Here is a 12,100-nt window from a genome sequence, read left to right as displayed (position 1 = left end):
TTGAGAAAATTATAGGCCTTTTATATTGAACTAAATCAATTTCTATTTATTTTAGCTTTATTTTTTATCCTTAACACTTACTTGTTCGTGCACTTAAAAAATAATTATGGTACTTAGAAATACAACAAGCTATGAAAGTGCTTGTCTAATTCAAGCGAGGCTAAAAAAGTAATTTACCTTAACAACTGCGATATTAGATCAATTAATTTGTATTAACAATTGTTACAATTAGATCAATTATTGAAAATCGGCATACTTTATCACTTGAAAGCCATAGGCTAACGATTCATCACATTTTCAAACCAATGACTATATTAACCAACCCTCATTAGGAGAGTTGGTAACTAGTCTTTATTAATAGGGTAAATGTCTAGGGTTCGAGTCCCCCTCCCCTACTTTCCCTTGTAATGGACTTGAATTTACTCAAAAAAAAAAAAAAAAAAAGAAAACCAGTAAGTATATTGAGAAAGTGTTTGGCTAAGTTTATAAGTTGTAAAAACAACTTTTAACTTATAAAATATTTAAGAACTTATAAGCTCTTCAAAAGTATTTGGTGATTTTCCAATTTTATTTTTATTTTTTTTAATAAAAATAAGTTGTTGGAAAACTTAGAAAATCTTTTAAAAAAAAAATACTTGCAAGTACTCAGATACCAACGAGTGGGGCTTATTTGTGTCGTGTTATAAACGCCCTAGCTAAACCTATTGATGGTAGAGGTGAATTCCAGCTTCTGAATCTCGATTAATTGAATCTCCCGCTCCAGGTATTATTTCTCGGCGTTTCGTATACGAGCCCCTTCAAATCGGGCTTATTACTATTGATTCCATGATCCCTACAGAACGTGGCCAGCGAGAGTTAATTATTGGAGACAGGCAGACCGGTAATTACCGTTTCGTCGCGAGATTTCAAATATAAAATTCCAATATATGTAAATCTTGCGACGAAAGGTAGTTTTCGTCGCCAAAAAAATTATTTTTTAATTTTTTTTCATACGTGCGACGTTTATAGATCTTGCGTCGCGAAGTACAGGGGCGGATTCTCAGTATGGGAAGGGGGGGCTGTTGCCCCCCCAAGAATTTGGAAAAAAAATATTACTTATATATACATATATATAATTACACTATAAGTATTTAATATAAATTATATATTAATACAAAAGGAAGGAAGATAAAGGAATAAAGTTATCAGGCCACTGCCGAGAAAAAGTAAAATTGGAAAATTTTATTAATTAGTAAATAATATATAATAATATCTTAATTGTATTTCAATTCGAGAAAGAGTTTTAAAAGAAATAAAATTTTATTAAAATAGGAATTGGTTTAACAATAGGTTTCTTCCCTTTTAATTCTCTCATCTCCGTATCTTCTTCACACGTTCTTCACCTCGTTCCATTGAAGAAAAATCTCACGGTAATTATCAAACTTCTTCATCTCTTCTTTTTATCTTTTTTATTTTATTATTTCTTATTCTTTAATTATATGTAAGAATTTTATTGAAGCATAGATGATTTTATTTATAAAATTTATTTAAAGGGCTTTTATTTTTTACTATATTGAATTCTTTGAAATTTATTGTAGGTCGATTGTACTAATGTCTTCGAATCAACCCAAACGATTGAAAAATAATACGATTCACGCCTTTTTCCAAAGTAATAAAAAAGAATCATCAACATCTAATGTTGATAGTTCTTCTCTCGATCATGAACAAGAACGTCCTGAACCGGCTATTACAACAGCTATTACAACAGTTGGGGTTATGCTTAATGAAGAATTTGATATCAATTCTTTGGAACGTGATCCGGGAAAAAGACCTCAAATTTGGATGTATCCTGTCGAAAAACAGGACGAAATTCGCCGTACTTATATCAAGTTAGGGCCATATCAATTTTATTTACCTGAATATCCTTACTCAGGTAATGAAGGCAATCGCCGACGATTTCAGTATGCATGGTTTTCCAAATTTCCGGCTTGGTTAGAGTATTCTCCGACTAAAGATGCTGCTTATTGTTTGCCATGCTTTATTTTTGCTAGTGAGACAAATGTACGTTTTGGCGCGAATACATTTATGGTGGAAGGATTTCGAAATTGGAAGAAAGTAAATGAAGGAAAAAATTGTGCTTTTTTACGCCATATTGGAGGCCATAATTCCCAGCATTGTGTTTCTTTAAAATCATGCGAGGATCTAATGAATCAATCTGCGCATATAGACAAGGTCATGCAAAGACAGTCATCGGTAGAAATATTGAATAATCGTTTGAGGCTTAAAACCTCAATTGACTGTGTTCGTTGGCTTGCATATCAATCATGTTCTTTTCGAGGCCATGATGAAGGCCCAACGTCAAAAAATTCAGGTAATTTTCGCGAGATGGTGAAGCTTTTGGCAAATTATAATGAAAAAGTAGCTGCAACTGTTTTAGATAAAGCTCCTCCCACTGCCAAGTACATCTCTCCGACAATTCAAAAGGAGATATTGCATATTATTGCTTCTAAGGTGAGAAATAAAATTCGAGAAGATATTGGTGACTCTAAGTTTTGTATTCTTGTTGATGAGGCACGAGACGAATCCAAAAAGGAACAAATGGCTCTTGTTTTAAGATTTGTTGATAAAATAGGTGTTCTCCAAGAACGTTTCTTTGATATCGTAAGCGTCAAAGACACAACTTCGTTGACTCTTAAACATGAACTTTCAACAATTTTTTCTCATCATGCTTTAAGTATTGATAATCTTCGAGGGCAGGGTTATGACGGTGCAAGCAATATGCGTGGCGAATGGAACGGATTACAAGCATTATTTTTGAAAGATTGTCCGTATGCATATTACGTACATTGTTTTGCTCATCGACTTCAGTTGGCATTAGTGGCGGCATCAAGAGAGGTAATTCTTGTTCATCAATTTTTTTCAAAGTTGGACACCATTGTAAATATTGTGGGCGCTTCTTGTAAGAGAACCGGTGAGTTAATTACTGCACAACAAGCTGAAATTTCTCGTTTGATATCTATTAATGAACTTGAAACTGGTAGTGGAGCTAATCAAATTGGCAATTTACAACGAGCTGGAAATACTCGTTGGGGTTCCCACTTTTCTTCTGTGTGTAGCTTGAAGAAAATGTTTAGTGCTACTGGGAGTGTGCTTCAAACCATTATATCTGATGGAGCAAATTATTCCCAACGCGGTGACGCTGATTTTGCTTATACTGCCATGACATCTTTTCAGTTTGTTTTTATCTTACTCTTGATGGAAAGGATAATGGGAGTTACTGATGTTCTTTGTCAAGCTTTGCAACAACGATCCCAAGACATATTGAATGCTATGCATTTAGTCTCAACAACAAAACAACTTCTTCAAAATTTGAGGGATGATGGGTGGAATAGTTTTTTAAATGATGTTAATTTATTTTGCCAAAGTAATGAAGTTGAGATGCCTGATATGAATTCTACTCATAAAGTAGGTCGGGGGAAGTCGATTCACCAGCCACGAGATACTAATATCACGATGGAGCATCATTTTCATTTTGATATATTTGTGACTACCATAGACACACAGATGAAAGAGTTAAATTGCAGATTTAATGAGCAAACAATGGAACTTTTAACTCTTAGTTGTGCTTTGGACCCAAGTGATTCATTCAAGTCCTTTAAAGTAGGTGATATTTGCACTCTTGTTGAGAAATATTATCCTGCAGATTTCACAGAACAAGATAGGCTCCTCCTGAAGTTTCAATTGCAGCATTATCATCTTGACATGACTAAGCATCAAGACCTATGTCATTTGTCTACTCTTGCAGCACTATGCGAAGGATTAACAAAGACGGGAAAATCCAAAGTATATTATCTAGTTGATAGGTTGATTCGTTTGATCTTACTTCTTCCGGTGTCTACTGCTACCACAGAACGAGCTTTTTCTGTTATGAAGCTTACCAAAACTAGAATTCGGAACAAAATGGAAGATGGGTTCCTTGGAGATTGCATGCTTCTACATATTGAAAGGGAAATTGCTGATCTTTTTAGTACAGATTCCATAATAGATGAATTCTATTCGAAGAAAAAACGTAGAGCACAACTTAAATGATGTATTATTTTGGACGTATTTATTTGAAGATTTGGTTTATTGTCAAAAAAAAAATTAAACCACATTTATTTATTTATTTTTATATTGTTTATATTTTCATTATTTTTATCATACGTTCAGCCCCCCCACCTAAATGTCTCACGGTCCGCCCCTGGCGAAGTAGCGACTATTTCAGAAAATCGTCGCGAGGGTTTTGAACTAAACCTGGGTTTTCCACTTTCAGCGACGATTGTAGCTCAGAAACGTCGCAAAGAGGCGACGAACGCAAAAGCGTCGCGAAAAAAAACGTCGCCAGTCTTGCATTTTGGCCTAGTGTAAAACACCAGTATCCACAGATATGATTCTCAATTAACAAAGTCAAAATCTAATATAAAAATAGCTTATAAATTTATTATTCAAAAAATAAGACATAACAGCTTATCGACTCTTAAAAATACTTATCAGACGTAAGGGCTTACCAAACGGGCTATGAATGTAGATTTGCTTCTGATCCACGCACTCTATAATTGAACTAATATCAACTTGCACAAAGAAAAATATCCAATGGATATATAAAATTTCATTGACTAGATCTGATCAGGTGTTCAATTATATATTTCTATTTCATTTGAGATTGAGCATCTAATTTGGAAATAATTCATGTCTTTAAATTTAGAGGCTTAAAAAAAGTTGATTAGGTGTAGAATTAATAAATAAATTGGCAGCATTTCTCCAATTTTTTAAATAAAGTTTGGTAAGTTCAATAAACTTTGAATGACCAATGCGTTAAGCAGTCGTTATAAGTGCTAAGTAAGTTTGAAATAATAATATTTGTGAAATATAAAAATTAAAATGCAATAAAAATTTGTTCAACTATGAGTTGTTGAATTTTTTCATAATGAAATATCAGCAAACGCGTAATTTATTTGAATGGTTCTTCCTAAATAAATTATTGGATTTGAATCAACTTTTAATAATTGATTATTTCGTTTCTGGCGATTCTAACAATAAATCGTAGGTAAGAAAAGTATATTGAGACCTCGTTTTGTTGGGAAGATTAGTTATGATTAATTAAGTAATTGGACTTTGTATTAAAATTTTGATTCTTCAACTACAATATTTTGGATATAATAATAATAATACTAATAATATTAACAATAACTTCTCGAGTTGCACACGAGGTTGCATAATAATTGAACCTTGTTTGATGTTTGATAAACTCAATAACTTCTCCGATCAGACCCGAAAATATTATGTTATAATAATAATAATAATAATAATAATAATAATAATAATAATAATAATAATAATAATAATAATAATAATAATAATAATAATAATAATAATAATAATAATAATAATAATAATAATAATAATAATAATAATAATAATAATAATAATGTTAGTGGTGTCCATGATTTGACATGTACTCTCATACTATAACTATATATATACCTAATACTAATGAAATTTCAGAAAAAGTCAACTAATAACCATCACCCCAAATACTAAGTCAAATTAACTAAAAACAAGTATACACATAACAAGTCAATGTTTAATGTTTCGCTGGATAAAACTAATACTACAACTCCCTAATCACTTTGCCAGAAAATGCAAATCAGCAAATGGCTTCCCAGAAACAACCTGTCATTCATTTGCATGTAATAATTATTTATTTAATCTTCATAAAATTAATAAGTTTAATATAATTAATAAATTGAATATACATAAATATATTTATATGTATAATAGTTCAACCCTTTCTCAGAGGGTTACTCTTGTGTATATATAGACATACACAGAACCCCTTATATGTGTATATAATTTGCACATAGAACACCTACATTGTGTGAAAAAAACAACAAATAAATTAAAGTCACTAATAATTAGAAAAAAAAAAATGAAAAAAATTATGGTTTTGGCTGCGTTAGTCGTAATGTTGGTGTCGATAAAAACGGGTATGGCGGCAACTTATACGGTCGGAGCTCCGGGCGGTAGTTGGGATCGAACCACAGATTTTGCAACATGGGCTTCTTCAAAAACTTTTTCTGTAGGAGATACTTTGAGTGAGTGCATGCTCACTATTTTATTTTCTTGATGTTTATAATTTCTTTAAAATGTTTTATTTTTTCGATATATATATTCCGAACAATCTTATAAAAAGGTGTATTGTTGTTATTTATAATTCTATATTTCCTACATTATTTGTTTTTCCGGAAACCCCATCAAAATTCAAATCCCCCTTTTTTTTTCTCGTGTCGGAGAAGCCGTAAGAAAAATCTTTCGATTCCTCTAATTCGAAAATTCTAGTTCGAATCGGATTGAATCTAAAAAAATCACACTAAATAGATAACTTATTTTAATACAATTTAGCGACACTCGAATAATCCTTGAAAGTGTATATAATCCTATTTCGGCTTGATCGTGTACTTGTAATTATGGAAATGATTCGATCATCATATTATAAATCAATAATCCATTATTTGTTTAGTTATTTTGGTCCAAACACATCTAACAATAATCACTTCTTTCATTTTTAATTAACTGTCGCTTTGAAGAATTTCGTTTTCCAGTTCGGCCCTTATTAATTTTCACAACAAAAAAAAAATTGTAATTAATGGAGAAAATTTTAGTGGAAATTATATTTCAAGTAGTCATATTTTATATCTTTTTTTCTAAGATCATATTTATTAACTTTATTTGTATTAATATTTTACAAAATATCAACAAATTTCTTAAATTAATTATAGTATTATAGTTTTGAATGAAAAAAAAAAACTAACTAATTCAATTGGTTGCAGTTTTCCAATACACCCTAAACCATGACGTCACCGAAGTATCCAAGGCAGATTATGATTCCTGCTCATCAAGCAACCCTTTGCAACCACCTTTCACCGGCGGCGCCACCACCATAGCCCTCCCTTCCGCCGGAACCCGGTACTTCATCTGCGGCACCGGCGGCCACTGCCAGGGCGGCATGAAGGTCGAGATCGACATCCTCGCCGCCGCCTCTTCACCACCGCCCCCCACCACTCCCGTGCTTCCACCACCACCACCCCCAACCGCCGCCCCTCCGGTGCTTCCACCACCACCACCACCACCTGCCGCCACTCCAAGGGTCCCATCCCCGCCGCCAACACCTTCTCCCGTTTCCTCCCCACCACCACTCAGAAGCACGCCTCCGCCGCCAACACCGTCCGCCGTCTCCTCCCCACCACCAGTCAAAAGTATGGCTCCTTCGCCACCGCCAAAGGTATCACCTTCATCACCACCACCGTCAAAGGCGAAGGGCGGGCCCACATTGCCGCCCGCCCCCGCTCCTCTTCCGGGTGTGCCGTCCGTCTTGCCGCCTGCCTCCGCTCCTCCTCCGGGTGTGTCCGTGTTGCCGCCGCCGCCGACTCCGTCGTCAGCCGCGAAACTCCGCTTGATGGGTGGTCTGATCACCGCCGCGGTGATCGTATTTTTTTAATCTGTGAGATGCTTCAATTCATTGGACAATATAATATTATATTATATTAAATTGTATTATGCTTCAATTCATTGCCTTTGTACCAAATAAACCTTATTAAGAAGAGGTCCTATTATTCATATAATTACAATATTAATGTTGTATCCAAATTATATTTTTCTGAAAATCAATTTTAAATATATTTTTTTTTGACTATGTATGAATTGTGTATTATTTTATAAATGAAGTTAAAGATATAACTCAGTGTTAATAAATAGGGTAAATTACGGTCACCACTGAAGTAATGTTAAATTACGAAAAAATTCTTTTATATGTGTAATTACAACCAACCTTCAACTATAATTATTTTTACACGTCGACCCTTATAGTATTAAATTCAACAGAATCTTTTAGATTCCATGAATGTTATCTAGTTTGTGCTCGTTCTATGTAAAAATGAAGTTTTTGATGCACCACAATCTAATATTGAGAAGTCAAAAGACACATTTTATGATCATCTTATTTCAAAATGTGGAGCTCGAATGGCGTAAAACGACTACAAATTAAACTGAAGAATATTCCACATGATCTACAAGATTCCACTAAATGTGACACCGCAAGCTTAAGAGTGAACGTGTAAAAAATTCATAGTTGAGGGGTAATTGTAATTATCCAAACATGAGAGGTTTTTTCATAATTTAACATTAACTCAGAGAGGTGGCCGTAATTTAGCCTAATATATAACATTCTTGATATCTCGCAGCAATAGAACCAACTTTAGTTACAAAAATTAGAGCTGCCCACAATATTATACTACTTGAAAAAAAAAATAAAAAAAAAATAATTAAAAAAATATTAGGGAAAATAATTTTTATTTTTTTAAATGAAATTAATGCATATATATCAACTCCTCATCACCACATTCTCTTACAGCAATTTCCATCACATTTCCAGAACTAGAAGGTAACACATCACAACATTGTCTTCTCGGCGCTAGAAGCTACACACAAAATAAATACCAACAATTATTAATATATAAATTAATGACAATATATATATATATATATATATATATATATATATATATATATATATATATATATATATATATAATTTAAAAGAAAAAACTCAAGTACCTGTTTGGTATCGAGTTCTTGCTTACGCGAAAAAACCCTAATCTCACGGATCTTCCTCGGAGAAGCCATGTTATCGGACGTGCAATTTTCATCCGTCATCGTTCGATAATTGCTAATTATTACACCGCCACTTCCAAACGTGACATTATTGAAGAAAAACACGACAGGCCTTTTGCACGGAAAATTACGATCATACCCTAACGAGTCGATATTATATAAATCGTTAATTCCACCACCTTTCTTCCACGGGAAGAAAGTCTCTTGAGTGCGAAGAGCGTCGGATAAGAACACATGGCGCGGGAAAATTTGAACAGCGTAGCCCCAAGACACGGAGATTGTCCAAGAAAACCATCTGTCGTAGCACACCGTTTGTTGCATTATCCTTTGTGAATCGAATTTTACGGCTTCGAATAAGTGTTCGATAGCTTCGATCGGGGTCATTTTCGGAAATATCGGATCGGTTGCTTCCCAATGGTGGAGAGAAACTAAGGGCTTGAGAGGGTGCGAGGCCAATAAACCGAACATATTTCCGCGAATATCCATCTAATTAATAAATATCGAAACTAATTAATTCGTGTTCAAAATAAAGAAAAAAAAATATTGTGAAGAAGTATTTTTTTTATGTAAAACAAATTGATAGAATTACTCAACTGTAATGAAAAAAAAAAATTCTTGAAGTTTTATTTATTGCATGTAGAAAAAAAAAGTACCATTCCCAAAGAGTTTTTACGTTTGTTGTTACGCTTTTATTAGTTCGTAAAATACAATAAACATTATTGGAGTAAACTGCAAAAAATACCCATGTATAATCTCTAAATAGCAAAACCCTCTTATAATAAATAAAATAGCGAAAAACCCGTGTGAAATTATTTATATAGCACACTCGATCAATTATTCATTTAAGTGTTGATTTGATATAAAAAGACAGATATCCCTGATTTTTTGCAATTAATAAATTCTTATATTTTATAAATATTTTAATTATTTTATTTTTGTTATATCTTAATTAAAAAAGTACAATGCATCTTTTTATTTATATTTTATTATTCGATTATTTATGTATATATTTTAAATTATCCATACATCAAAAGAAAACTTAAATTTCATTATTATGTATTTCTTTATTTTGTATTTAAAAAACCTATACTTAATTCTATTACCAAAATTTTAACATTTTTTCAATTTAATTGGTTACTAATTTTATAATAATATTTTAATTTCTAAACAATCAAATTAAAAAAAAATATGTATACATATATAACATATATGCATATAAATACATTTTGAGGGACAATTTTGTCATTTTCACGTTAAAAAATTAGCTACCACCGCACATGCAGCGAGTGAGTCACACGAAATTGAAAAAGGGGGGTTTCTGCCTTTGACGAAATTTTACGGAGGTATGCTTGTTTATTTATCACAGAGGCTTTTTGCTATTTAGAGATTACACATTGCTACTTTTTGCAGTTTACTCAAATTATTGTTAATATAGTAAAAAAAGAAATACCTGATGAAATCCAGGCTCGTGAGTCAAACCGACGCCGAGCTCGGCAAGACAAGCCTGAATTCGACTATCGCTCCCATACAAATGAGCGTATCTCTCCAAACACGAGTCGAAAACCCTAGCCAGCACTTTAGCAAGTGGATAGCTTATAGAAAAACCACCTCCACCAAATGCCATTTCATACGAAAACAATTTGTTCTGCGCAAAACTCTCCGAATTTGCGCCAACATAGTACCAAAGCCCGTAATCGTATTTCGACAAGGTCTTCGCCACATTTTCCGGGAAGAAAACCGTGTCATCGTCACCAAAAACAAACCACCTCACGTTCGAGTAGTTTAACGAAACTATTTCGGACACAACACGGGCGACCCGTATAGCCGAACGGAGCCCGTTTCTGTAGGTGTAACGGAAACGGGCCGTGTCCTCCGAAATACATATAGGTGGGAGAGAACTTTCGTTATGGTTTAGCAGTAGTGCTTCGTCCGGCGGGGGAGTTTTTTCGAGAAAAATGCAGCCCCTCGTTTGCGGGCCCCACCAGAGGGCGACGTAGCTCTTTCGGGTCGACCATGATTTCTCGTTCGACGCGATGGCGAAAACTATGTGTTCGAGGGTGGTTGGGGTTTGGAAGGGAGTGGAGAAGTGTGTGGAGATTGTTCTTGGGATGATCAAGAATGATGTAATGAGATATGTTATGCATATTAGAGAAGAAAGTATCATGAAATTTGTGAGGCGATTTGAATATGGTTTGTTTTTGGAGGGTGCTTGTGAAATTTGCATCTTTTGCATCTTTTTTTTTTTCTATGGGAAATTTGGAGTAGAAATAGTCATGTTATTTAAATTAGGCTTCTTTTTGAAGTTTTTGGAGCTATCTTTGTTTGACCCGCAAATGTAGGCTTAAGTTAGGTCATAATTAATTAGATATAAATATGGTGATATGTATCTGAAAAGTTAGATGCTACATTTGGTTATTTACATTTGGTGAATTTAATCAACAGATCTACACATAATAATACTAGTAGATAGTTATTTCATCAAATTTACGGTTCAAATTCAATGGTGTAAATAATCATGTGTAAACATCTACCTCCCCATTATATCGTATCATATATATATATATATATATATATATATATATATATATATATATATATATATATATATATATATATATCCACATGTGTCATTATGTGTACTGAAAGTTTAGAAACAAGAAAAGGATTGGAGTTGACTTTTCCTCACATGAGATCATTTCTCCAGATGAAGACTGTGAGTGTCAACTCCTTTGATGAATGTTCAATCAAGTGAATTTTTTATTTTTAGAAATAGTCAGTTTCATATAGGATCTGATTTTTTATAATAAAATAAATAATTAATTGAAAATTAAAAAAGTTGTTTAAGGTTGCCAGATTCAACAGTTGTTGTAATGAGAAGTAACATCTGCAGCCCAGATGATGACACAAAAGACAAGGCATATTTCCCAGATGGTACTCAAACTAATAAATGCAGAAAAATCCAATTAAATATTTTAAAATTCAGATCTTTTTACTGTAACTTTAGAAGTTATTTTAGGATTCTTTTATGGAAACCTTAACAAACGCGAATTCGTCTCGTTACAGGGACAGAATAAAAGTGAAACGAAAACCAATCCAAACATTGCCATAACAAAATTTCCAATTTTTGCATCTCAAAAGGTCTGAAACTTAACCAAATGTATGAGTTCTTTAATGCTGTTTCAGGAATAAGTTTTATAAAATTTGATGTTATTCTATTTTATTTCAAAAAACAAATAGCACTTTGCAAAAAAATGGGTAATTAGCACTTTGCACTCTTGAATTACATGCTTTTGGCACTTTGCATCCTTAAATTGAAACAATAGCACTTTGCACCCTCCAATTACAAATTGCTTGGCACTTTGCACCCTGTTACACCTTTTGTTAGAAAAATGACCTGCTTTGTAACAGGTAA

General features: G+C 33.2%; 2 protein-coding genes and 1 pseudogene across 2 annotated transcripts; 2 read left to right on the top strand and 1 right to left on the bottom strand.

Annotated features, from left to right (window-relative positions):
* Positions 1 to 1,590: 1,590 nt before the first annotated feature.
* LOC105954541 (uncharacterized) lies at positions 1,591 to 4,083 on the top strand (annotated as a pseudogene).
* Positions 4,084 to 5,813: 1,730 nt separating this feature from the next.
* LOC105971968 (uncharacterized) lies at positions 5,814 to 7,711 on the top strand. Its single transcript, XM_088811564.1, has 2 exons — positions 5,814 to 6,113; positions 6,849 to 7,711. Exons 1-2 carry the CDS (start codon positions 5,948 to 5,950, stop codon positions 7,514 to 7,516), a joined length of 834 nt encoding a protein of 277 aa, XP_088667690.1. The 5' UTR covers positions 5,814 to 5,947; the 3' UTR covers positions 7,517 to 7,711.
* Positions 7,712 to 8,384: 673 nt separating this feature from the next.
* LOC105972044 (uncharacterized) lies at positions 8,385 to 10,922 on the bottom strand. The gene is made up of 3 exons (XM_088811882.1): positions 10,139 to 10,922; positions 8,632 to 9,174; positions 8,385 to 8,495 (listed from the first exon to the last, which is right to left on the bottom strand). The coding sequence occupies exons 1-3, from the start codon at positions 10,919 to 10,921 to the stop codon at positions 8,385 to 8,387; spliced, it is 1,437 nt and encodes a 478-aa protein (XP_088668008.1). The 5' UTR covers position 10,922.
* Between the last annotated feature and the right edge of the window lie 1,178 nt (positions 10,923 to 12,100).

Source organism: Erythranthe guttata, chromosome 13, assembly GCF_056151865.1.
Source record: "Erythranthe guttata isolate IM_541 chromosome 13, IM_541, whole genome shotgun sequence".
Taxonomy (NCBI): Eukaryota; Viridiplantae; Streptophyta; class Magnoliopsida; order Lamiales; family Phrymaceae; genus Erythranthe; species Erythranthe guttata.
Note: the sequence above shows the minus strand (reverse complement) of the source record. Positions and strands in the feature narration are given on the sequence as shown.

Excerpts from the sequence above, each read along its gene's own strand:
- LOC105972044 (XM_088811882.1), bottom strand. The coding sequence starts at position 10,921 with ATGCAAAAGATGCAAATTTCACAAGCACCCTCCAAAAACAAACCATAT. Across the intron at positions 9,175-10,138 it reads ACGAGCCTGGATTTCATCAG|ATGGATATTCGCGGAAATAT; the intron begins GTATTTCTTTTT and ends TTTATTAATTAG. Across the intron at positions 8,496-8,631 it reads AAGAACTCGATACCAAACAG|CTTCTAGCGCCGAGAAGACA; the intron begins GTACTTGAGTTT and ends TTTTGTGTGTAG.
- LOC105971968 (XM_088811564.1), top strand. The coding sequence starts at position 5,948 with ATGAAAAAAATTATGGTTTTGGCTGCGTTAGTCGTAATGTTGGTGTCG. Across the intron at positions 6,114-6,848 it reads TTCTGTAGGAGATACTTTGA|TTTTCCAATACACCCTAAAC; the intron begins GTGAGTGCATGC and ends AATTGGTTGCAG.